The sequence below is a fragment of the Juglans microcarpa x Juglans regia genome, chromosome 3S (genome assembly GCF_004785595.1).
Source record: "Juglans microcarpa x Juglans regia isolate MS1-56 chromosome 3S, Jm3101_v1.0, whole genome shotgun sequence".
Classification (NCBI taxonomy): domain Eukaryota; kingdom Viridiplantae; phylum Streptophyta; class Magnoliopsida; order Fagales; family Juglandaceae; genus Juglans; species Juglans microcarpa x Juglans regia.
The window spans coordinates 24,328,717-24,356,646 of NC_054599.1; the positions used below are offsets into that span (position 1 = coordinate 24,328,717).

The 27,930-nt window shown below is 35.6% G+C and overlaps 2 protein-coding genes across 3 annotated transcripts; both read right to left on the minus strand.

Annotated features, from left to right (window-relative positions):
* Positions 1-15,515: 15,515 nt before the first annotated feature.
* On the minus strand, positions 15,516-18,423 carry LOC121258310 (3-ketoacyl-CoA synthase 4-like). Of its 2 annotated transcripts, none has more exons than XM_041159781.1 (2): positions 16,695-18,423; positions 15,516-15,963 (listed from the first exon to the last, which is right to left on the minus strand). In XM_041159781.1, exon 1 carries the CDS (start codon positions 18,238-18,240, stop codon positions 16,711-16,713), a length of 1,530 nt encoding a protein of 509 aa, XP_041015715.1. In that variant the 5' UTR covers positions 18,241-18,423; the 3' UTR covers positions 15,516-15,963; positions 16,695-16,710. The 2 variants fall into 2 exon arrangements, with proteins under 2 accessions (XP_041015715.1, XP_041015714.1); XM_041159780.1 differs by having other exon boundaries at positions 15,516-15,966.
* A 6,845-nt stretch (positions 18,424-25,268) lies between these two features.
* LOC121258311 (protein RADIALIS-like 1) lies at positions 25,269-26,705 on the minus strand. Its single transcript, XM_041159782.1, has 2 exons — positions 26,081-26,705; positions 25,269-25,534 (listed from the first exon to the last, which is right to left on the minus strand). The coding sequence occupies exons 1-2, from the start codon at positions 26,347-26,349 to the stop codon at positions 25,510-25,512; spliced, it is 294 nt and encodes a 97-aa protein (XP_041015716.1). The 5' UTR covers positions 26,350-26,705; the 3' UTR covers positions 25,269-25,509.
* Positions 26,706-27,930: the final 1,225 nt, after the last annotated feature.

Here is a 27,930-nt window from a genome sequence, read left to right on the forward strand (position 1 = left end):
AACATAGATTAAGGAAGCTTTTGCATTGATGACACTTTTGACGGTATTTGATGTTGTGGTGGAGGTTAAATAGTTTATTCCATCAAGTTACATGCTTTTTTAAGGCAATACAAACTCTACAAAAAGGTCTTGAGTTTTGAGTTTACACTTAGGTCCTATTTAAATTCACAATCCATTTCAACTTATCTCAACTTATCTCATTATTATTCACTATTATTCATCAACTTTAACTCACAAATCTCACTATCACAATTCATCTCACTACTATTCACAATCCATCTCAACTCATCTCAACTCATTTTCGAATCCAAACGACACCTTAGATAGTGATTGTTTGGATAGCAAAATTTAAAGCGACAATTAATCTTAGATTAGGAAATCGAATAATTTAAGATGTTTAGTTATTTAGAGTTATGTCATGCTAATTTAATATATATATATATATAAAAAGAAAATTATATATACTACACACTTAGGTTAGGTTTAGATAGTGAGTTGAGATGAGATGAAAATTGAAAATTGAATAAAATATAGTTAGAATATTATTATTGTTTTGAGATTTGAAAATGTTGAATTATTTATTGTATTTTATGTGGAGATTTATGAAAGTTGTAATAATGAGATGAGATGAGTTGAGATAAACTCTCAATCCAAACCGAGTCTTAGAGCTTGTTTGAATAAAGAAACAATCTCATATCATCATTATAACTTTTTTAAATTTTCACAAAAAATATAATAAACAATTCAACTTTTTCAAATCTTAAAATAATATTCTAACAATATTTTACGGGAACTTCTATTTTATTATTTTGATGTGATATCATCATTCAATCATTAGATTATTTATGTAAAAAAGAAGAATTAATCTACTAGTTGATAGATAATATCGTCTAGTACCGTATATAGCATAAGTTTAAGGCAAGTTAATGTTTATTAATTTGCAGAGGAGTACTCCCGACTCCAACATAGTTTGCAAATTTAGGCAGCCACTGGACATAACATTCTATTGCCAAAATCATGCTTTGCTTGAAAAATTATGAAGCGATTTGAAACCAGCTTGAAGCAATGGGGGGAAGAAACGGGTAGTAGATAGATATAATTTGCCAATTTGGAATGGTGGGAACATGTCCAGAGAGGATGAAGGCTACTTCCATTATCAAATTATCACCAACTGGACCCTAGCTCTCACCTCCCCCACCCCCACCCCCACCCCCACCTCCTCTTCATCGTCCTTTATAGTGTTCAACCCTCTCTCTCTCTCTCTCTCTCTCTCTCTCTCTCTCTCTCTCTCTCTTATACCGTAGCTAAAGGCAGATGGGGCCTGTGTTTCTCTATGTATATCGTTTTCTTCTATCACTTTCTCTTTAATTAATTGGTCCTTATCAACATTAAACTAACCTGTAGGCTGTAGCCCCCTGTAATTTGTCTTTCTTTTTGCTCACTCAAGTGCTTGCCATTCTTATATTTGGCTTCACTATAGCCCCCAATGGTACTGCCCTGTATTCGCTTCTTTCATTTGGCCACAGTACCATATAATCAGAACTAATCCTTTTTCATCCTGTTTTGGGTTCTCTTTCTGAAGAGCAAAAACATGGTTATGTATCAGGATAATGCTATTTATCTGATTGAATGGTTTTCCTTCGTAGTCACAAAATATTATAGCAACCCACCAATTATATATCACAAAATGGAATGATCGAGACATAGAAAAAAAAAAAAAAAAGGTATATATATATTTTGTTGATGGTCATGATCATGATATTGATCGATCGATCGGGACCAAGTGGTCCAATCAAATTTCATGGTGAAGATAGAAGCTGATCCTCCCATCAGCCATATGCTAAAAGGGAAACCAAAACAAGAGGCTGACAGAAAAGAAAATGCCCAAGATTTTTGCAAATTGCAGCCGAAATACGGCTGCAGAATCGCGCGCAGTTCAAATTGGTCATCATATAATCATATATATATGGCCCTTGATCTGCGATTGGGCTTTCTGACTTTCCAGCTTTTGCAGAGTGTTATCTTTTTTTGATCACCTGAATTTAGATAACTTGTTCAAGAAATTAACAAACAAGCCTTATTACTTCCCAGCAATATTATTATAAAATGTATTCGAGAGATCTTATCTAATAATTATCTAAATATGGATAAATGAATGAACAGATCTTGTGTATAATAATAATAGAGAGGTAGATATGGGTGAGGGGGCAACGAGATATAGCAGCAGATCCGATGTTTAGAGAATCCTAGTTCTCAAAGGTCCTGATCTAGTTCTCTCTCTCTCTATTATAATGGCGATAGAGAAAGAAAGAACACAAAAGTTAGGGTCTTTGGCGATTGTGTTGTGTCTGATCTGGCTCCATTCTACTTACAACTGTATATTATTTCTAATCATACCATGCATGGGCTCCTCTAATGAACCAATGCCAATGCCTCCTACTGTTCCACGACTTTCGAAAAAATAAATAGTCGCGCACTCGTGCGCTGCGAAGGGAAAAAAAAAAAAATTTTGTTTTAATTTTTTTAGTTTATTTTTTTTTTATAACTTAATTGTTTGTTTATTTAAACAGAAATGATAGTTACAGAGTTATGCAATCACTTTTAAAAAATTAAATAAATATGAGATTTACATAAAAAAAATTAATTTTTTAATAGTAAATTTTATTTTTTTTTTAAAACGACTGCACGATATTTACGCACTCCATAATATATGTAATATTACTCTTATTTTAAATTTTGTTCAGTACTTGCACATGAATAAATGGCATATGGCTTATATATGGTAGAAAATTAATATTAAAACAATAAATGGACAATGATACAAGCTAGCCAGCTAGCTGATAGAAATTAAAAACAAAAATAAAACGACAAGAAGTTAGTACTAGTTAGGGTCGAAGATCGATCGAGCAGCTTCCCATACTGCCATGCAAAGCCTTCAATTTAACGCGTATATATATATAGAGTAATTATCACTCTCATATTTCTTTATTATCATCACCATTAATTAATATCTGAAATATGTCATATCTACTCTATTATAATAAGTATTTATCTAATTGTTACAATGTTTTTTCTTATTTCACCCGTTAAATTTTCTTGTTTCCCGTTAAATCCGTTAACTTTTGCCCAACACGTCATAACCAAAGCCACAGTTCCTTCAAGCAGCAACTCCACTCCATCTCTCGTTCCCCGCTTTCAGCCACTTTCCACAACAGTTGTTCAGTCATAAACCAACTCTACTAAACCAAAAGAGAACAACAGAGAGAGAGTGGTGAGCATGGAGGCTCATAGACAGACCTGCAGTTAAGAGTAAAACAAATAAAAAATAATGCAAGAGACGAGAAGAGAAGGTTTGGATTTGTCGCAAAACAATAACAAGATCATAGAGATTAAAATGCAAGCTATAACCAGACGAAAAAGGAGGAGGAGAGTTGTGGCACAACCAGATTTGCAAATGAAGAAAGATGAAACCGAAAAATCTTCTCAGAGCATGAGTAGAGGAAAAAAGAAATGAAAATGCAATGGTATTTTTCACAAGCTTGAACCCGAAATACTAAGGGGAAGATGGAGAGAGAGTGGTGAGCATGGAGGCTCAACTATGCTCACAGTTTGGGGTTAAAACAGGGCACAGGTTGGGGCCAAAAAATAGAGCATGGGATAGGGGAGAAATGGAGATGAGGGTAGATGGTGGTTTTCATTGCGGAGTGCGAGGCACTGAGGAGAAATGACGGAGAGAGAGAGAGAGAGGCGAGCAAGGAGGCTCAGATAAGGCCTGCAATGGAGAAAAATAGAGGAAACCGAGAAGAGGAAGAAGAAGGAAGGCAGTGGCGCGCAGGAGAAGAAGAAAAGAAGAAGAAAACCCTAAGGGATGGCCAAAACGGCGCCGTTTGAGAAAGAGAGGGTTGGGCTGAAAACAAGCCCACGGGCTGGGCTTCACAAAGCCAAACTGGCTGGGCCTAAAATAGAGAAAACCCACTAAAAACAAGCTCTATCCGAAAAATACAAGCCCAATAAAATCAAAAGACACAAAAAAAATAGAAAAAAGGCAAATAAAAACATTACAACTAAAAATTAATAAAATAAAACAATAAAGCCCAACAGTGAAATAAATTAAAATAGAAAGTGATTTAAATACTAAATAATAATTAATATCAAGAAAGGGCGTCAAAATAAATTTCACAACTTAGTTATCACAAAATAATACAACGAAAATTACATTAAATTTAAAACAAGAGAACCAATATTACTAATAAATAAAATAACTATTTAATTAAAATACACGAAAATACGAATATCACAAAAGAAGCGATTATGTTAGGCAGCAAGAAAGCACTAGCCCAACCCGTTGGTACAGTTTTCCTTGGACCATACTATGTTGGGGCAGGGATGAGCGACCATGTCGGCCCATAGGGTTTTCTCTGATGGGCAACTTCTTGTAATTTCCTAGCAAATTCTTGTTGCACGTGTGATGGCAGGAATTAAAGTACTAATCGTAGTAGTTAATTTGTTTGTTAAAATTCCTTTGTAATATTCTATTAATTATATTACTTATATAAAAGTTGAAGCAATGTCTTCTAAGCTATACATGTCATCAACTATTTTTACAAATTTTGTAAAAAAAACATATTATTTTTGTAAAACAACTGTTTGATCTAACTAGACAAATGTGCTTTGCTAGTTGTTTTGACCTAGTGTATATATATATATATATATGTATGTACTGTATCTCACAGTTCCAATATCTTTAATTAATTAATTAATTAATTAACGTCGACAGGTATCACAGCTGCATGCATGTTCTGAGCCCCGCGTGGTGCCCATATTCATGGCTCACGTATTATATATGCAACGATTATATGAGCGGTTGTAAATTACTGGTAAGGGTTGATATTGAAAATGTTCGAGATATTTTTTTTTCTTTGTATTCGATCTCTCTGGTCGACAAAACTGTTCATTTTTGCTTGGGTACTTAAATTATTGAAAGAAAATATACGAAGGCAAGATCAACAATATTATCTAAAGATAAAGCCAAACGGAAATGAAGAAGAAAACAGAGCATGGAAAGAATTCCTTTAATTGATTAATTCTGTAAAAGTATGTATATGCTATGCTGTACAGTGTCCTACTTATAGAAGGAATGAAATATTCTATACAAGAATGATAATAAATAAATGCTCTTAAATAACCGTATATACTCCTGCTTGCTTATTTGTCATTTTCCTGATTCATTTGGCTGAGTGTTGAGCAACCTGGCAGCTTGTATATTAGCTACCTTGTTCGAAATTAGCAGCAGTTGTCCAAGATACAGCCTGTGGTTCGCGCAACAAGACCATACAAGTTCAGTTTTTTTATGTGTAAACTTGTCATGATGTTGGCTTTTGAGTTGTATCATTTGCCCTTTTGCTACCTCTTGGGATTTCCGTTTATATACCATCTAATTTAATTTGTATATGTAGTAGTCTGCATATATATGCTGTTTTCAATATCTCACAAATTAAAGGAGGTCGTCCAGAGAGAGAGAGAGACAGAGACAGAGATATATATGTGGCCAAGTTTTAAAGCTCGAACTTTTGGAAAGTTACAGGGAAACAAGCTTACTAGTAATCAACTGAAAAGCAAGCAGTACTAATAGTGAAGCTTTTTGAATAGCAAATTATGAACAGTGTGAAGATAAGTACAGCGTAGAGACATGGGGGAAGGGGCTCTTTGCTTTTTGATCTAATAAAAGGTTGTAGATCTGCATGGATGCATGCATATATTGTGCATTGGATGAGTCAAAACATGGTCCAAGACAATAAATGCCAGCTGCAGTACTAGAATCAAAGATATATAGCAGAAAGACGAGTTCCAGATCAATGGCCAACCCATGCAACATGCATGTCACTGATCGATACAAAATCATATCAATATTTTTGTAGCATAGGGCATATATTTCTCAAATCAGCTCGGATATTCAATATTGAACAGACTCCTGATCTCAAAACTATCTACTTTTCTCACCCTTTTCTTTTTTCCTTTCAATACCGACACAACTAAGTGTAATTAACCTGCGGGTCGATTAATCTAAATGGGGCAGCAGGATGGTCTTAAGTTCAGCTGATCAATAGGCCTTGCCTAAGTTTCGTATCTAAAATATATTTTCGCCCATGAGAGAAGAAAACAAAGACCCTGCTAGAAATTGTGTTAGATGATTCCACCAACTTATAAAAGCTGGGTGCTCCCAAAATCAAAGATACGAAGAAAAACAGAAACCCATTATACACACATATATATATATATATATATATATGTTTTATTTTTTAAGAAATCAAATCAGAGGTGAAATCAGAGTTGGGTGAGATAATATATAAAATGCTAGGGAATGTAACTAGAGACATTATCACATGAAGGCTTTGAGATAGCTATAAAAAACAAAGACATGAAAAGTCTCAAGTGATATGATATGGTTGAAAATTGAGATTTTTGTAGTGAGGAAATGGAGCCGTGTTTAGGAATGGAATATACGTGGGTGAGAAGGATTGGTGACTGTGGGGAGGGAAACCATGGATCTGCAGAAATGTTTTTGGGGGGATTTTGCCACCCTCACAAGGCCATACGGCCGGTGTGTTCCCATTTCATTCTTTGCTCATGTTCCCCTCCAAACCCCTTCTCTGTCCCTCCCTACGAATACGAACATATCAATTTCTATGTATATGTCTGTGTTACACACACACACACATACACATACATACATACATATATATGTATATATATTTATGTATATATGCAGATGCAGTACTGAGGCCACTTGTAATTGTTTATTACATTTCCATGACTAGCTTCTTTGTAAATGTGTGGTTGATAACGTCAACACTGAGGTCCCTGTAAAACACTATCACGGGGACAGGGGATCATAGAACATGGTGAGTTGAAGCCTGAAGGCTATGCAAGTTGATTTTTTATGCAATCTTATCAGCGATATTACTTGTACATCCTACTTTGTATTCTATTCACCATCTTCCAAGTTGCAAATTAATGGCTGAATTTCTTTATTCCGGATCCAATACCAAATGATTGACTTTTTTTATTTTTTTTACCATTAAACCTCTTTACCAATCCTATCTCATTGGCTTTTCAAAGCTCTGGTGGCTAGAGAGTTGTTTTGATATATATCAAATCATCGCTTATATTAAAAGTTTAAAAGATTGGAAGAAATAAATTTAATTATTTTTATTATATCTTAATACAAATAAATAGATTCGACATCTCCTATTCAGGGACGACTAATGAAAACAGTTTGATAATATGTGATCATGATCCTCTCGATTATGCTAATTGAGATAAGTTTTTGAAGATAGTTTCCCCTGATAATTGTTGAAGTCCCTGCCCCATGCAAGCAGTCAACAATGACTGCTTTCTTCTCAACCTCCAGCACCCAGCGCCCAGCGCCCAACTGTCTATTGAATGCATATTAAATGCATTCACACGGTAATGCGATATACATTCGCTTATAAATTGAAGCTCCATGCGAGAGCTTCTGATACACTCAAGAAGAGAAAAGAGAGAGAGCCTGGAGAGCTCTGAGAGAAAAGAAGAGAGTTGAGTTGAGTGGAGTGCGATCCTCCTCCTCTATAATATTTTCTTGTGTACCACTATTTAATAGTGAAGCTCTTTTCTGTGGATGTAGGCAGTTGCCGAACCACGTTAAATTCTTGGTGTCACTGAGTGCGTAGAGTGTACTCTTTTATTACCGCTTTTATCCCTTCTGCTGTATTGATTTTCCCTACAATAATAGCATTTAGACCTCAATCATTAGAAGAAGATGATGCTCTCGTGACCAAGAAAGAAAACAGTATCACTGTTTTGGGTTTTCATATTTGGAAGTCCTTGGGGATTTGAGTGGACAACCAAACATCTAAATGTGGGTATCTCCAACTGTAAATTAAGATGGTGGGGGTGGACTTTAGTCCTTCAAGATCATGATGGTGCTTCGTTGGATTCTTTGAGAGGGCCAGCTGTAATGAGTTAACTATTAATATTATTATACTATAATAGTTGTATGCAGATAGAGATTTCTTCTTGTCCTTTTGAGCCACTAGACACTCGTGTAGAGGAAGTACACTTTCATGGCACACCATGATTTCAAAGGACAGCTAAAAAGGAAAAGGGATCGAAAGTAAAGAATCAAAGTCGCGGTTTTTCAAGGCCGGAATGAGAAGCTTTGGCGACAGATGATGGAGGAATTATTATCTATGTTACTTCGATTCGATTCGGTTCGATTCGATTCGATTCAGTCTTGGTTGTACAATGTAATATATGTCAACTCGAACTCGACAAGAACCAATGTCCCTGCAGATCAGGTTCAACAATCAATTATGCCCAATACTCTTTTGGGATCATCATTCTTTCTAGTTTTTGTTTTACAGCCACGGATCAAGAAATTTTATAAAATGAAATTGTTAGTGATATGGAATCCAAAGGTTATTCAAATTGTAACAAGTGTTTTGATCTGGTACGTTTGGTAGTAAAAGTGTTTGAGAGTGTTTGTGAATAGTAGTGAGAAAATAATGAAAAATGTAATAATAGAATATCAAATAGTAGTGAAAAATAATGAATAGCAGTAAAAAGTATGTAAAAAATAATAATAAAATAAAAAATAATAGTAAGGTATTCCGAAATCTGCAATGATTGTTTAGCCAGGGAAGGATCCGGTAAAAGAAAGCATTACTGCATTTTAGCTTGCTTAAGTTATAAAGCAAAGGGCTTTTTGGAGTGTCTCAATTGCCTGGTTCGTTAAACGCCGCCACAGATATTTAAAAAAAAAAAAAAAAAAAAAAAAACTATCTAGTTGGGCCTGCAGCAACTTCTAGCTGGGTACTGAGGATTTCAAGTTTTCACTACAGCCCACCATGAATTGGATTGGGCCAGGGGTGAAAAAGTTGCAGCTATAAGCCCATTAGATCCTAGCCCAGTTTGTATTTGATGATGGAATTGGAGAACGTTTGTGCAAATATCTTCTTCGTTGTGGAAAACTGATAGATGTGAATATGTTGACTTGTTGGTTTCTAGAAAGGCCTCTGGCTCAGAAGTTTCTCAAAGCTGCGGTGAAGTAAAAGCCGCAGCCACATTTTCCGTAAGAAGAATATTTTTATCCCTTGCTAGTTTCAACCAAATTGGCAGCTGATCACGACAGTTTGAATTTTTCCAGCTCGGCATATAAAATTCAATTTATTGATTCCTCTGCACATTTCTATGGCCGCTGTCCATAGAATTCCGCAAGACCTGTCGGTTTCACTGACATAATTGCTACGGCTAAAATCAAGCAGTAATAAATACTTGGTCGTATTCTTCTACCATTATCGAGAAGTTTCCGGGCACTAAGAATTTTCAGGAATTCTATGTTCATGACGTGAAAGTTTTAGGGTTTCGTTTGTTTTAAGAAATATATAATTTTTTTTCATCTCACTTTATCATTATAATTTTTTTAAATTCTTACATAAAATAAAATAAATAATTCAATTTTTTCAAATCTTAAAACAAAAATAATATTAAAAAATATATTCTAACAATATTTTATTCAACTTTTTAACTTTAATCTCATCTCATCTCTGAAAACAAACGAACCCTTACTTTCAAAACTAAGATTTAAAATTTTAAAATTCTTTTATCTTATCTTTATAATTTTTTTAAATTTTCATATAATATAAAATAAATAATTTAATTTTTTTAAATTTTAAAATAAAAATAATATTAAAAAATATATTTTAATAATATTTTATTTAATTTTTTAACTTTAATTTTAACTTATCTCATTTAATCCCATCTCTAAAAACAAACAAGAAAAAATATACCAAAAAATACACAAAACGACCTGAACAAAAACTCCCACAAGAAGGAAACAACATCACGACAGATTTGTCCCTGTAATGCACGTGAAAAAGTGGATGGAATAGAAAAGAAAGCTAAATTTGGATCTTCAATTGTTACTTTGGGTTTGAACTTTGAAGGAAACTTCTGCTTAAACGAATTTGAGGCAAACTGATGGATACACAGCCAGGAAGAAGGAAATTTCCCAGAAGGAAATACTCCATGTAATGCATCTGAAAATGGGATGGAGTCGACAAGTAAGAAAGCTAAATTTAGACCTTCCCTGGTTACTTTAGGGTTTAAACTTTGAAGGAAATTTCTGATAAAAGAAAATTGAGGGGAACTGATAAATACAACAAGGAAGAAGGCAATGTCCAAAAGGTGGGGACCTTGGGATAAGGTCGAGAAGGATTGATATAGAGTTTCCCATCATATCAACGGCTTTCTATTAATCAAGATTTATTTGGTAAAAGGATCTGTTATATTTTCCTGAAAAAATTTAAGTATATAGAAACAAAACTGTAGTGGACAAATTAATAGTCTATAATTTAATCTCGAGATAAAGTTAAAAATCAAGTTAAGACATAAAGCCATGAAAAGATAGAACAAGTTGACTTAGACTCCTAAAAGGAAAGAAATTCAAACTTCTAAAAGGAAAGAGATTCAAACTCTTAAAAGGAAAAGACTTCACAAGTCAAGTTGAACCTCTATATATATATATGAGGAAATACCCCACAAAACAGACGAACTCTCTACAACCTCTCTACACAAAAGCTCCCTATGCCAAACTCCACTACAACTCCAAAGGATCTTCCCTAAATTTCTCTATTGTATTGTGAGAGCTGCTTGATACCGATGCCACAACGTGAGCTTGAAGCGCCTTCCATGGCCACGCCATGTAGCTTCAGCGCTTTCTGTCGCATTCGCGGTGACCTTTACCAACCTGGCAAACCATAAAAATTCCTATCGCCAACAAGAGAGTTAATCGCCATTGGAAGAGCGTTACTCGCCATCATGAAGACATCGCCAGGAAGCCACTGCTCACCGTCAAGAGCCAAGGACTGAAAGGAATAAGCTACTCACAATAGGCAAAAACACTATCGCCCCCACATTGGGCAGACATGCAAAGACAATTGGAAGCACTTCGACACGGAAGCTTTGCCCACCAACTTGAGTTTGCTCGCCATGATCAGTATGGATCGACTAAGGCTACATAAGTCACTCACTCCCTTATGATGGGCAACAAGTTCATCGCCCCACCACGTGCCCAGTAAGCCAGCTCGCCACCCTTTGGCGAGCCAATGAATTCCTTGCAATAGGCAGACAACGAGTTCCTCACCCAGTCAAGAAACGAAGCAACAACTAAATTATTCAGGTTTGTCTTTCTCAAACCTGCTATTTAAATTTTATTTTTACTAACAAATTTGACTTTTGGAGATTTTTCCCATTGAAACTCCTTGAAACTTCCACAAGAATCCAAGTGGCTACATGCCTCAGGAAATATAATTCGCGAAAATTGCCCACGTGGCACGGGGCACTAGCTACAAAATCCCTCACAGGCGCTGTGCAGGCTTCTTAATCTGTTTGCATCAAAACAGTCCACTTGGAATCGCGGGCATCCAGGGTCTTCATCAATGCCAAAGCAAGGCTGCCCGCGGGCATTACCTATGTGTAACTGGCCTTCACCACACTCTAGCAAGATGATCCAGGTTTACAAATCTCAAAATTGTAATTTGTATCATGCTAACATATTTGGTTTTAGGTGAAACCTCAGAACGGTCGAACTCAGCCTCCCACCACAACAATGCGGTCAAGCATCCCCTCAAACACTAGTGTCGAGTCAATACTCGCGATGCAAATCAATGGGCGTGGAGGGCACAAGACTTCATGACCCCAACAGTTAGCCACCAGTGTCAAGTCTAACTCGCGGTGCAAGCACACAAGTGTGAAGGTCAGAAGACCCCATGATCTACCAACAGTTAGCCACCAGTTTCAAGTCTAACTCGCAGTGCAAATCAATGGGCGTAGAGGTCACAAGACCCCATGACCCCAACAGTTAGCCACCAGTATCGAGTCTAACTAGCGATACAAGCAAATGGGCATGGAGGTCAAAATACCCCACGACCCACCAACAGTTAGTAGGGGGTGTAAATTCAAACCGGAAAACCGGTCCGGACCGGACCGGACCGGACCAGTTTTACCGGTTTTGAACCGGTCCGGTCCGGAACCGGTTTTTAAAATCTAAAAACCGGCCGGTTCCGGTCCGGTTCCGGTTCCAGGATTTTTTAGACCGGACCGGACCGGTTGATTAAAAAAAATAAAAAATAATATTTTTATATATAAGTTTTATACAAAATATTTTATATATATTAAATATTAATATATATAAGTTTATATATAATGTATAATTATAAATTTTTATGTGAAATTTTTATATATAATATATATAATTATATATATTCATATATGAAGTAATTTCTTGTTATAATTTATAAATTATTACATAAAATGTTAATATTAAATCACTAAAAGTTTATAACTAATACTAATATATAACTTATAACTATACCAATAGTATAATATTAATACTATTATATAGTCTAATATATTAATAAAAGTATAAAACAATTGTTTTTAAATCAATTTTTTTTTTATAAACAAATTTTTAATAACAAATTGTGAAACTTACATTTTAAAAAAACCGGAAAACCGGACCGGACCGGACCAGAAACCGGTAAAACCGGAAGTACCGGTTTAGGAGGATAACTGGTGCGTAATCGGTTTTAAAAAATACAAAACCGGTACATACCGGTTCGGTCCTAAATTTTATCCAAAACCGGACCGAACCGGACCGGTTACACCCCTAACAGTTAGCCACCAGTGTTGAGTCCAACTCGTGGTGCAAATCAACAGACGAGAAAGGTCAGAGACCGCTTGACCTCTACAGTTAGCTACCAGTGTCGAGTCAATACTCGCGGTGCAAATCAATAGGCAAGAAAGATCAAGGACCGCCTGACGTCTACAGTTAGCCACCAGTGTCGAGTCAATACTTACGATGCAGCCAACAGGCAGGAAAGGTCAAGGACCCCCCGACCACCCAGCGCCTAACAGGCGGGCAACTCTCTGGATTGCCTGACCTCTCTCACATGGACAATAGTACATGCACAACATCTTCTCCGGAAAACGTCGAGTGTTTATGCTCACGCTACAATTGCCTCGAGCGAGTTACCTTCGGGAACGAACAACCAAGCTCTACAATTGCCTCGCGCGGGTGTCCTTCAGGAACAAGTCGACGAGCTCAGCAAACGCCTAATATGTATCCAGGGGGTCGACGGGCTCCCTGACCATTTATGCGCATATTACTACCAACAAACACCAACAGCAAAACGAGAACACCAACATAAATTTACACCAAGGGGCAGATAATCCTCCACTACCAACAAACAACAAAACGAGAATACCAACAATCATTTACATCAATGAGGCAAAAAATCCACTACTACCAACAAAAGCAAAAACGATCACAAAAATACACATAAAAAACCAACCATGGAAAGATGCACTCTTCGTCGATAATAAGCAATATCTCACGGCAAACATCTACACAACTAAACAACTCAAAATAGAGCTTCACGCTCACACCTAATGCAGTTGAGTACATCTCCCGCCAAAGTAGAACTCCATGCTCACACCAATGCGGTCGGGTACAGCTCCCGCCTATCTCTCCAAGCTGAGCTCCTCACCGCTTATAAGTAAAAAAATTATATATATATCAATAGGAGGAGACAAGTACACTAAATGTATACAAGAAAATCCCTAACCCATACTAAAGAGCTCTTATTGCCCCAAAAGCCCACGAAAAATTACCCAACATACATCAAGCCCGAGATAGAATAACTCACCCCTCTCCCACCCCAACCCTATGTTTCCCATAGCCCAACATAAATCACACCTCCCAAAATACCCTCTATGCGAAAGACTACCCAACATACATCAATTTTTATGCCCTCGACTTGAGCTATCACCCTTAGCATCATAGTTGATTGCACTAAAAAGACACTTCAACTCTCTGCTTTTCTTGAAACTTGATTTGGTATCATGCAAGTGGCTTGCCTCAATCGCAGTGATTAGAACTTTAAACTGATCTTCACATCCTCCACGTAAGATTCCCATAATATGTTGAATCTCATTAACCTTTTGCAAAACCCAAACTTCCAAAACATGTGCAAAAGAATTCGACCTCCTATGAGCAAACAGAGCTTTGATTTCATCCCTATATATCTCGAAGAAGTCTTTCCTTCCCTCCGATAAAACACATTCTTTCATTGTACTGGCCAGCCAACAAGCACTGGCATGACTAAGCACCATCTCCTTGGTTACCTTCTTGCCCCTTTCTGTGATACGACAATAATTTCCACCCTTCATAGACAATATAAACACTTTTGATTCTATTAAAAAGTGTTTAAGAGTCCCCATTGTACAAACACCCTCCCAAAGCTGTATAAACACCTTTCATCGGATCAAACTTCCCATCATTGGAGTGAGACCCAGAAAAAACAGATATGTGAGGCGAAAAAAAAAACCAAACTACTCAAACGCAGTCATTGGAGATGTAACTAGAGTCGGAAGTCCCTTGCAGGAGTCATCGGACTTGTCTATTTAGGTGGATGTGCCGGAAACACAGATCAGCCGCATGAGGGAATGACGGAAATACAACCCCGGAACACAGATCTAGCAAAAAAAACGTGTTGCCGGAAGCCTACCAACCCTCGGCGAAGTCGCCAGGGGTCGGCGATCTTGTATGTGTCGGTTGTGCGAAGACACTCACCGAACTAGAGGTGGGTGAGTATCGATGTCGACATGGGTTATGTCTTTGCGAGAGCGAGAGTAAGGCGGAGGCAAAGTCACGAGGATGAACGCTAGGGTTGTTTTGGGAGGGAAAAGTTGTACGGAGAGAATTTTGAGTATTTTTGCCTCAGAAAGGGTTGGGATTATAGTCAGAATTTTATCATGGAAACCAGTGACCAATTTTCTAAATCTATTCTGCAGATTATCTAGTTGAAGATTCTCAAGGCCTTCTTGTACAGCAAATCGTCCTTAAGAATCGCGGGCATCTATAGGGGTCAAATCAACAACCTATAATTTAGTCTTGAGATAAGGCTAAAAATCAAGTTAAGAGATAAAACCATGACGAGATTCAGACTCCTAAAAGAAAAGAGATTCATACTCCTAAAAGGAAAGAGATTCAGACTCCTAAGAGGAAAATACTTCACAAGGCAAGTTGGACCTCTATATATATGAGAAGATCCCCCACAAAACAGACAAACTCTCCACAAGCTCTCTACACAGAAGCTCCTTATGCCAAACTCCACTACAACTCCAAAGGATATTCTCTAAATTTTCCTATTGTACTATAAGATGTGTGCGGCCATGAGAGATTGTAAAAGCACCCATTATAGTGGATTCCGCCCCCAAACAATTCATGGACATAAGCATTATGCCGAACTACGTAAATCTCCGTATCTCTTTTTATTTACTTTTATTCGCTTATTTATTATTTATCATATGGATGAATAGGAAAAATACCGTATCGAAGCCTGAACCGTCTCGTGGGTTAGGGATAATTCTTTCCTCCACTCCGGTCTGTTGTGCAAATTAAGGCATGAACAAAAACAAAGGTATTTCATTCTTTCTTATTGTCTCTATAAAACCACTAAACTAAGTTAAGTTAAAGCATATTAACTTAAAGCAATTGTGGAACAGATCCTGTATCATCCAACAAAGCTTTTGACATCACTTCTAGTCATCACAGATCCTGTGTCATAGTTTAAATCTTGACTGAAGCAGCAAAAGCAAACTTCAAAATATCCGAGTATATGTTATTGCTATGAAAATGACATGTATTCTAACTTTTATGCATTTAAACTCAATATAGCATTATATTTTCGTGCATAATGTCTGATCGGGAAAGGGTAGGCAGTTCTCACGCATAATAGTTGGCCAGGTCAATCAAGCAATCGACATATTGGACAATATGCCAACACAAAACACCATGCTGCATAGGTGGATTCTCTCATGCACTATGATTGAGCAATAACAAACACCAGTAGGCTTGAGCTGCTGCAAGTCAATAAAGTTCTCATAAATATCAATAAGCCAGCAAATTAAAAAAAAAAAAAGTAAGAATAGTGGTGTTTGGTAATATAATCGAGTTCAATCGGCATCTTCCAAGTGGATCAAAGTACTCAACGACTGGCCAAGTTCACTAAGTACAGGTTAGGGAAAATTGTGTTATGAGAAAGGATTGCCTGCACAATATTCACCCAAGTCTTGTATTATGGTACCATCATGAGCCATGAGGAAGCATCGGGAAACTTTGAGGGTTTGAAACTACGAATATTGGTTCTCGTAGCCTCTGTTCCGTTTGCTTCTTTGGAATACAATCCCCAGGACATAAATTGATGTCCTGGTTTATATTTGAAGTGGAATTTATGCATTCAAACTCTGGCACAATCTAAACCAAATGAATTCCATTTAAATTTGCATGTTTATATGCCCCTTTGAAGTGCATACACCATACTGACCCAAAAAGTACGGTTGGGCATAAATTTATCAAAACACCAAGCTACAAGAATCAAGGTCCAAGAAACAAAGCCATACAGTAATACTAAAGAATACAACATAACCAGACATGTTATAGCTTTCAAGCCCAAACAACACATACCATGACCAATAAGTTAAAATCTAAAGTTTCTAAACTTAAGTAAAAGGGAGGAAGAAAAAACAAGATAATTGTCTCGTTCATAGGTATCATGGTATCACTTTTTTTCTAAATTAAAGCATCTAACCGAATTGTGGCTGAGCCTATGCAACTATCTGCACTGGATACTTGTCAATGCAATCTTCCCATGGACTATTAGGAGAGGGTTTCACATTCCGGAGGGCCTCCCAAACAGCACTATTACATTTGAAACCACTCCCAAATGCAATCTGCCACACACGGTTTCTCTTTCTCATCCTCCCCTTTGCTTCTGTATAAGCCAGCTCATACCAAATCGAACTCGACGAAGTATTACCAAACCGGTGCAGAGTCATCCTAGACGCCTCGACATGTGTAGGGAGAAGCTGCAAATTCTTCTCAAGCTCATCAATCACAGCCCTCCCACCAGCATGTATGCAAAAATGATCGAAAGCGAGCTTGAAATCCGGGATATAAGGCTTCACTTTCGCATTGAGCAGTTTCTTGGTCACCAAGGTAGAAAAGAAAAGAAGCTGCTCGCTTATGGGAAGCACGAGGGGACCCAACGTTGTAATATTAGCCTTAAGAGCTCCACCAGCAATGGCCATGAGATCCTTGGATAAGGAAACCCCGGTTTTCCCCGCATCATCTTGCTCCTGATAAACACACCTAAAGGCCTTATCATCAGCCCCACGATGAGTCCTCACGACATGTACGAGCTTATACTTAGCTCGCCGCCTATCGGACGATTTGTTCGAAAGCAAAACAGCAGAACCACCGACTCTAAACAAGCAATTGGGTATTAACATTGACTTCTTGTTTCCAAAGTACCAGTTCTGAGTAATGTTCTCGGTGCTAACAACAACTGCATAAGTGTTCCTATGAACTTGCAGCAAATCCTTAGCAAGATCAATGGCTATAACGCCAGCACTGCACCCCATACCCCCCAAATTGAAGCTCCTAATATTACCTCTCAGCTTATACTTGTTAAGAATCATAGCCGAAAGTGATGGCGTCGGATTAAACAAACTACAATTCACAACGAGAATACCGATATCCTTAGCCTTGACATTGGTATTAGCGAATAAGTTATCCAAGGCTCCAAACATGACTTGCTCCGCCTCTTCTCTCGCGGCGGACATGGATGGCCGAGGAGGAAGGTAGTGCATAGCTTCAGGGACGTAGGTCTCCTCGCCCAAACCGGAGCGTTGAAGAATCCTGCGCTGGAACTCCAAAGACGAGTCGTCGAAATCACCGGTGAGCTTGGAGTGCTCCATGAACTGGTGGAATTTGACCTGGAGATGCGACGGCGGGCGATAGCAGGAGTAGTCAACGAGGTAGACGGATCTCGGTCGGGTCATGATGTATACGGTGGATCCGAAAACAAGAACAACGAAGAAGATTACGACACTAACAAGGTTGTACTGTAGGTGGAGCCAAAGTAGGTGAAGATCATCGGGATTGAGCTGGGAGGCTTGGATGAGAATGACGGCCATCAAAGGCACTAAACAGAGAGTCAAGAGGTAGGAAACCAGGTAGTGATAACCCAGTTTCACGTACTTTAGATTCACGCTTTGAAGAAAGTCCGGCAGCCTCCGGCTCTGGTGGATCTGAACCCCATCGGAGGTTGCCGTCCGCTCCGATTCAGAGCTCATTTTTTTTTTTTTTTTGGGAAATTTTTGAGGGTTGTGGAACTGCCAGCCAGGGCCCTATATAAACTCTACGAGGCTGCCAGAAAAAAATAAAAAAAATACAGGAGAAATAATAAAAAAAAAAAAAAAATCTCTGAGCTCAACGGAGAAAGCTGTACATACGGACGGATCTGTACCTGAGTGAGGAGAGAAAATGTTTAATGAACAGAAATGACAACTTTTCAAAGAAGATTTTAACAGATTTGTAAAGTAATCGAATCCATTAAGAAATGGTTTAAAGGGCGTAATCTTCATAGAGGGCGTAATAAATCATTTAAATTTTTGTTTTTCCCTTTTATAATTATAAAAAAATCAACATCCACTCATCGTAGCCAGAAAATTTAGACCATTATTATTGGCCAAAACTCGACCACCATGGAAGTTACCCAAGCTAGGTATAGCGGGTTCGGTTGCTTTGTTACAAGATAAAGGATATTTGCAGCGTTCAAATGTTACGTATTTTAAAAAATAAAAAATTAATTTAGAATATATTTATAAAAATTAATTTTTTAATAATAAACTTGATTCTTTTGCAAAAAAAAAAATATTTGACACTTATATAATCTATAGTTATATCTATCATTACTTGATAAAAGAAAATATAGACTATATTTGATTGTTTAACTAAACTAAACTCATTTCAAAATGAGCAATGATACGCATCAGTCGCACTCTCTGTACACTTAACGTGATGTTTTTTTTTTCTTCCTCATCACGGTGTGTTACGGTTATAATGACTGATGTAAATAATTTTTCTCTCAAAATAATCATTGATGAGATCTATTATTTTTTAATTTTTTATCAAAAAGTTAAATTTATCTCAATCTATATTATAAATTTATACATTTTAAGCTAAAAAGTTAAATTCATCTCAATCTAAACAAAAATTAAACAAATCTCAATATCCAAACCAAGCATAAACGATGAAAAATAAGATGAAACTGTTTCAAATTGAATTTGAAACATGGCTTAAGTCCTAATTCCATGAGATTATCTTTTGAGTTTTTTTAATATTTTTTAAAATCCTAATATTTAGAAGAAGCTGACACAAGTATACAACTGCAAGAAGGAATCCTTCATATCATGGGTAGGATTGTTGACTTGGGTGTTAGGTACTATGTTTGTTCTGTTATCCTAATCCCATCTCTGTCTTTCTACTAATTATCGAAAAGAAAGATGATTGGCTCCTGAGATTTCTTTGGTTAGGGAAATCGAACGGGTGAAATTTAAATGAAAAATATAATTGGGTGTTCTGTTTTACACGTTTTACGAATACCTTTCCTTTTTATTATACGTCACATTTTACTTGATTGTACGTGTTATTTATTAAAAGAAAACACCATACTAACATCTTACTTTCATTCTATTAAATATAATGTGACATATTTATTACTATTAAATAATTATTTACTACATGTTTATGTATCATCTAATGATAATAAATGTATCACATATCACTTAATATAATTAAAATAAAATGAGAGTGTAATGTAGAGTCCTACACTACACTCACATGTTAGTCTGGGATGTGAAAGATAATTTTTTACACCACACATTATTTATATAATATAATTTGATTTTAAACATAAAGAAAAATCTAAATGTAAGCGATTATGTGCACTAATACGCACACTCATTTAATATGATTGGTCAGAAAGTAGATTTTATTAAAAATAGTACTAATTTGAATTTAGAATATGAATGCAACAACATTAATACGCAGATTGGTACGCAAACTTGTTTGTAATTTAAAATTTAACAAATCAAATTATATCACGTGAATGATGTATAGTATAAAAATCTTCAAATAACACTACTTTAAACAATAAAAATTGGCTATTATGAGATGCGGCCATAGATTTAGATATATATATATATATATATATATATATAAATTATATGTTAGATGAAGGGTAGGCGAGGAACCCAATTCAAACCAAACCCTGTGAGATACATCATGCACGTTGAGATTATAATCTCCTTAAATCGAATTAGAAAAATACATATGATATTGGAAAGATCGCTGGGACAAATATAGAGACAAACTCATTGATCGTGTATACCGCCAAATGCTTAAAGAATCTAATTTAGTAGTCCTAAACTCATGTTGGCATTCCCAACATCATTAATTTTATCATTCACTTTTATTGTTAACATCTTGCACTCCGATTCGGATTTATTTCACCCAAAAAAAAACCAAAAAAAAACTGAGACAGTTCCTAGAGGTGGATTATAAAAGCTAAACAACACATCCATAAACAATCGCGATAGAGTCAATAGTGATTGATACCTAATTTTCCTTTTACAATTCTTGTAGTGATAGATGCCTAATTTTCTCTTACAATTCTTTAAACAATCATATTTTTTAAGTCCCGTTTGAATTGAAAGATATGAGATAGTTTTAGATAAGTTGAATAAATTTTAAAATATTATTTTTTTAATATTATTATTATTTTGAGACTTGAAAAAATTGAATTGTTTATTATATTTTATGTAAAAATTTAAGAAAATTATAATAATGACATAAGTTGAAAATCTTGAGATCACATCTCAATCCAGAAGGACCTAATGAAAGTAAAATGATGATACTTTTAAAAATTATTTACAAATATATATATTTTTCACTTAAAAACATGGTCATACAAAGAATATAATGCCCTTTTTCACCTGACTACATGTCAAAATAAGTACAATCTAGAGTTTAATTAAGACACGTTATAACTTAAATAATAATGTCAACCTGTCAATCAAAACTATTAAGCTGACTCTTATTTTATAATAAACAAATTATATTCCTAAATTATTCATATAAGTAATAATTTTTATGACAAAATATCTTATGATAAAATGATTTAAGTGACATAAACAATGAGATTATTAGCACCAATTGCATGCGCATACAAAAAATCAGATGTAAAAATCCACTTTACTAATTTGAATTTGATACTGCAGGCGGCCAGCACATTGGATGCTCCATGTCCCCTCAAGTCTTCAGACATTGTATTTTCGTTTTCCCTTTTATTTTTCAGATTGTGGTCAAAGATCAAACCAATTATTCGTCTGAAATGAAGTGAATTGATGAACGTGAGTAGAAATAGATAACATAGAATATATGAATCTGCGACATTTTATGCATATTATAGACTGGATCATCATCAATCATCGAGACCAGGAGCGGACATACGTTGGTGGTTGAGAGGGGGGGGGGGCGAATTTTTTATAAATATGTTTTAGTATATGGTTTTTTCAAAGATATTCAAATATAAAGATAATTTACCTCAAAAACATTTTCAAAAAATCTCATTTAGTACTTAGTTGTCTATGTTTTTTTTAGTTTTTTAATAATTTTTTCATAATTTATATCTATCTTTTGTCATTAATAAAATCTCACATTCTCATTATTTTTTTTTTACATCTCATAAGAGGTAATAAAATATCTTGGTTTTTTTTATAAACTATTTGGTAAATTTACAATCTCATTTTTCCTATTTATTTACATTTTTCTTTTTAAGTCTTCCATTAGCTAGCTTGTTTGGATTAATTTTATTAGTAAGTACATATATACTACCATCAAGTTAACAATTATGAGTGAATGCAACAAATCTCGCATAGCTATTTCTATCTATATTATAAAGACTTTACAATATTCAATCTTAGATTCAATAAAAAATTTATCTTTGTTTACTTAACTTTTATCATTTGCTTCAAAAAATCTTACATTACTATTTCTATCTTAATTTTTATCTTTTATTTGAGTCCGATGGAGGTTTAGATGAGTGGCTTTAATAATTTAGTTTGTCTCTAAATAACAACCTTATATGGTTAATGTTAAATATCGACGACAGACTTTACTATCTTAAATGTCGGTTACTGTTTACTCATACATACGACACATTTTGCTAATGGCTCTCCCACACACCAAATCCTAATTCCGCCACTGATTGAGACAGATGATTAAAAAAAAAAAAGAAAAAAAAAACCATAATCTAGAAGGAATGAGTGGGAGGATAGAGATATGGATTGCATGGGGCTGATTAGAAGGCACGGGTACTGGTCTTCAAAATGGTATGATTGCAGACACACGTGCTTATCTGCAGTTTTCTGCTGATGTTGTCTCGTTTACTTTTATAATTTTTTTTAATTCATTTTATTTAATTATTATAATTTTTTAAAATTTTTATATAAAATAAAATAAACAATTTAACTTTACATTTTAAAATATAAAATAATATTAAAAAAATATATTTTAATAATATTTTATTTAACTTTTAATTTTAATCTTTAACTCAACTCATATGCAAAAACAAAGTCAGTCGAGTTTGCGTTCAAATCCAATGTGAAAATCGAACACATTTTTATGAGTAGATATGATGATCATGAACTGTAAGAGCCCAAGAGTTTCGATGAAAATCTCAATTTGCAACAGTTGGGTTTTCAGCCAGTTAAAAGCCTTCGGTTAAATGGTGCATTGGATGGGCTTTGCAGTGAAGCCCATTTAGTTTTCTTTTTGAAGCCCATTTTCAAATTTGGGCTGCTAAATGAGACTGTTGAGAAGTTCTCGAGATCCATTTCAACTTTTTCGAAGTGGCAACTGATTTTGAACAACATCCAGCTATTGGACAGTAATTTCCAGCAAGTATCACGTTTCCCTTGTTTGTTCCTCCATTATTTTTCTCCCAGCACTAACTTTCGAAGTTGATTGTTAATAAAAAAAAATACCATACACAAGACTCTTACTTTAACTGTTATCGTACTGTATTGATAGCAAATATAATATAAAAGAGAGAATGGATGAGAGAGACTCTGATGCCTACATTTTTACTATTTTCAATTGTGTTATGGAATAGAAGACATGAATTTCTATTTAAAGGAAAGTTACATTAAAATGAGATAATGTAAATATCTTAATTATTATGCAAATCAAGTCAATATATTATCTCTAATATCTTCCTTCAAATTTAAGGTAGAGAATCTTGAAATTTTGAATTTGAAATTTGAGTATAGTATTCATATATATCGATTGATCACTGATAAGATAATAAAAGTGGTATTGGTGATGAAGTGACCGGTAACTAGAACATCAAATATGGAGTTATTGCCAACAATGGGTTGATAATAGGCTAAAGGCCAACAAATGGCTAAAAATTTGAGCCAATAATGGATTACTTTTGACCTTGGCCAACTTTAGGACTAAAATCAAAATGCCATAAATGGTTCTAGGGCTTCAAGCAATGCTCATAACATGTCAAAACCCAATAAAAAGGCTCACAGTTAATAAGGGCACTCAAAATGTGTGTGTTTGAGACAAAACATAGTTAAACACTGATAAAAATTTTGTAAAAGATGAAACTGGCGGAAGAACTTAAAAAAAAATAGTTCACAGGATCAAGTATGTCGTTAGCACCGTGATATAAAATATAATATAATAGAAAATAAGATAATGAAGAGAGAATGAGGAATAAAGAATTTGACCGTTACATTTTTGCTTTTTTTAATTGTGTTATTAAATATAAGGAATAGATATGTATTAATAGGGTAATTACATTGAGATGCTATAAGCTAAATATTTTAGTCATTATGAAAATAAAAAAAACAAGATAATATAAAATCATTGATTTGATATTACGAATTTGTTACTTTAAATAATAATAGTGAATCCAATAGTTAAAGTATAGTGTCCATGTCAGCATAACGATATCAAAGTAAAATGAAATGAGAGTATAGTATAGATCATAAATTTTCGCGATTATGTGATATATCTATACATTACAAATGATTCCAATGCAAAATTAGTTTTAGAAAATAAAACAAACGATTCTACGCAGGCTTCCTTCAATTTTTGTCTTTTTTTTTTTAAATGAGTGACCACAAGGATTCATCCGAATAAAGCGTTGTCATGGAACCTAATCGGGAAGAAGTGGTACCAAGCAATTGACACTAAAGCGTTGGGGAGCGTTGCTAGGGGTCTTTGGGTGGAGATATTTTGGGGGGGGGGCTGTGTTGTTAGCATAGCATGTTGATTAGGCAATTTTGAGGATATTGAAGAGATCATGGGTGGCGGAGGCACATGCATCTCGTACACTTTGAGGGATCAGGTTGTTCAACAACCAACCTAACATCAATCAAAATTAAGTATGATTTTCTGCTCACTTTATTCAAAGCTGCGCAATTAACAATGCCTACCCATTAACCTTATTGAATCATGTGCTGACTTTTAACAATAATATTACTTGAAATTTTTGGAGACTTAAATCGAGAGTCAAGTTGCTCCCCACAATATATATATATATATATATATATATATATATATATCTATATATATATATATATATATATATCTTTCCGTCTTCCGAGTAGGATCCAGAACATCTTTCTTTCTTTCTTTTAATCTTTTTATAAGCGAGTCGCAAGGTTTTTGTTTTCTTCCTTTAAATGATGGGCACTATAGAGAGGACATAGAAGACAGGCAACTCTTTATTTTTATTTTTATTATTATATCTATCAAAAATTTTATTTATAGTAATTTTTACGTATTCTTTTATACACTTTATTAACTTTATTAATGTAGTTAATTACGTCACTTTTTAATATTAAATAATTATTTTGACTAATTATATCTATCAATAAAATATATAAAGAATATATAAAAATAAATCCACGCAGAAAAACTCTATCTATTCCCTACACTGGCCCCACTGGAGAGAGAGAGAGAGAGAGAGAGAGATTGCACAAGTTGGACTACTTCATACTTTATTGGCTTTTCTGCGTACCAGTTCTTTCCATATACGTACAATAGGCAAACCGATGCATGTTTCAAAGTCGATGCCAAAAGTTGCAAGGAAAGCTTTGTACTTTGTGAAAGGGTTATTATATTCATTGATGGCACACTCATTTGTGTAGTGCATTTTAAGCAGTTTTAACTTTTTGTTATAAACTAATTATTAAGTGAAAAATTACTAAAGATCGATCACATCAATCAACTTGTACAGCAATTAATTAGAATATCATGCATATTGCTATTAAAACACGTGCATAGTACTGCTGATCATACATATTTCATTGCATTGATACATTGCTTTTATGGTGGAATGGTAATAAAATAGACGATAGGTAATTAACTAAAGGGACATGAATTCAGTTGAAGACTGAACCACTGACCATTTGTGATTCTTATACTAGAACTTGTACTATTCGAATATTAGCAGAACTTGTTGCTGTAATGGCGATTCTACTTCAGTAGAGCCTCTGGTTTTGCATCCTGCAAATACGAAGAAATTTCAACCGAATTAGGCATGGCACTAAAAAGGAGCATTCTTTGAAAGAAGAAGAAGAAGAAGAAGGCATCTTGTCCATGGGTGCAAAACATATAATACATTATAGTTAATGACTTTAGATTTTGTATATGATTGGGTATATGCAAATTTCGAGTAAGCCTGAGCATGATATTGTCATTTGAGGCCCTGTTTGGTACGGGTTTCGGAAATAGTACTTGCTTTTGGGTTCTAAACAAAAATGGCTTTCAAAAGCAACCAAAGTACGTCTAATATACCGACGAAACGACAGTTTTGAAGTGTATCTTATTCTTAACAACTACTGCAAGGAAAAAAAATAGTTCAAAGGAAGGAAATTCTTCTGGTGGCATGGACAATGGTTAAGGATTTTAGACAGAGAGCTTATGTTGTATGTACGTGTAAAACCAAAGTAGAATATGCTTAGCATTGTGTGGGTGTATTTGTGTGTGCAGACAAGAGGTCAGGGTCAGTTAGCTTAGGTGAAAAAGCTTTAAAAACTTATTTTTAACTACCTCTTGTCCTCGTCGGGCATGTTTCCCTGGCCAGTTGTCTTGTACTTTGGGAAGGGCACTCGGCCAGACTCGATACGTTGGACATCCTCCAGAAGTTCTTGATAGCGTCTTTTCACCTCTTCTTCAGTTTTCCCACCAACGGCCTTAGCAACATTGTACCAACGGTCTGGGGTGTCCTTATCGTACACAGCCAGAGCCCTCTCGAAGGCCTTGTTGTCCTTGGCACTCCAAGAGTCGGAGCTTTTTGAGGACATTGAACTGGATGCCATTTTCTGAGCTAGGGTACTGAGGCTGTTTGCAAAGGAAAAGAAGGAACACTGTATACTGAGTGATTGCAGGAAGGAATGAGTGTAAAAAGCAAGAAAAAGAAGATTTCTGATCTAAGGTGTTAAAAGCAAGGAAGCAAATAGGAAAAGCTGAAAGGACAAAGATGGTCAGTCAGAGAAGTTTGAAGAGAGTCTAGAGAGAAAGACTTGTAGTCAAGGGGTGATATGTGCAGGGAGATGCCAACTTCTTCTCCTTTTATAAGCAGGAGTGGAGGGGGCTGAGGTGGGGTATTGCCAGTTTGGGCAGAAATCTTCCCCAAATTCCTGTGGGATTTTTATGATATGTAACCTTTGGAACCACAGAAGGAAATGGGACCAAGAAGAACTGCAATGATTTGGGAGAATCAGTACCTCCAAGGGATTATATACTTGAAAAGGTGTTAGAAGTTCATAAAATAGTAGAACCAATATTCCCCAAAAAACCCTTTCGTGTTTTGCAGATAATCAGGGCTAAGCAAAATTCACATGGGTTGGTTAGGATGACTGTGGAAGTCGCCTAACTCCTAGAAAACTCAGTAGAAGTCACAGGGCAAGCTTCTCCATTTGTTTTTGGAGTTAATTTAGATTTACCCTTTTTCCCTTACATTTTACACCTAGCAGTTGCAGGGTCAGAGGCTCATAGGTCGGCCCGACCTCAAACCACAACCAAGTGTTTCACGTGTGCACCGCAATCCATATTTTCTTATTTCTGTTCGAAAGAGATCTATGTTCTGCAATAAAAGCTTTTTGAGCTCTCTGCATTGCAGGTCATGATCGATCTTTTCAGTGTAATCTGTCCAAGTTTACTACAGTTCAGCTTCTGAAAGTGCTGGCAGTGGCAGGATGGATCCGTACATTTATTAAATCATTGTGATATGATATCCCTCTCTATTTTTGTTTTTTATTTCTTGTAATCCGAGGAGAGGTTGGAGGTCAACATATGCTACCTACCCTTTTAGCAGTTTGAACATTCCTGAATGTGTCAGCGAGGGGTGCCTGATTAGCAGGCAAACTGGTTTGGCTTTTTTACTCTGGAAGAAAAGCAAATTAAAACAAACCATATTACTGCATTCCCTGCTCAAGATGGAAAAGACTTTCTACTCCCAACAAACGTACTTAATTTGTAGATTACTTTCTAATCGGACCATGAAAGTTCCCTAATCGATATCATCCAAATTCAATGAACAACCAAGGGCCCTGTTACTGTGTTACATCTCCTTACCTTTCATGAACTTTAAGATGCAGGACTGCAGAGAAGCCCCTTCCCTTTCAATCTTTCATAGTTTTTTGTTCTAGCAATTTTTCATTCCGAAACTCAAAAAATGCAATACCGCATATGGTTTTTGTAACCAGGGGGCACAGGCATTAGTGACAAGGCTTGCTAGTTCAGAGTTGTGTGCTCAACATGGAAGAAGGCTGATCTCCACATATTTTTAGATTTGGTTTCTAGAAGTAGTTTTGTAGCTGTCCATATTATGCTCAGTTAAGAAGCATCACAGTAGAGAGCATGACGCATCACAGTAGTCAGTTTGGAATCAAAAGCTT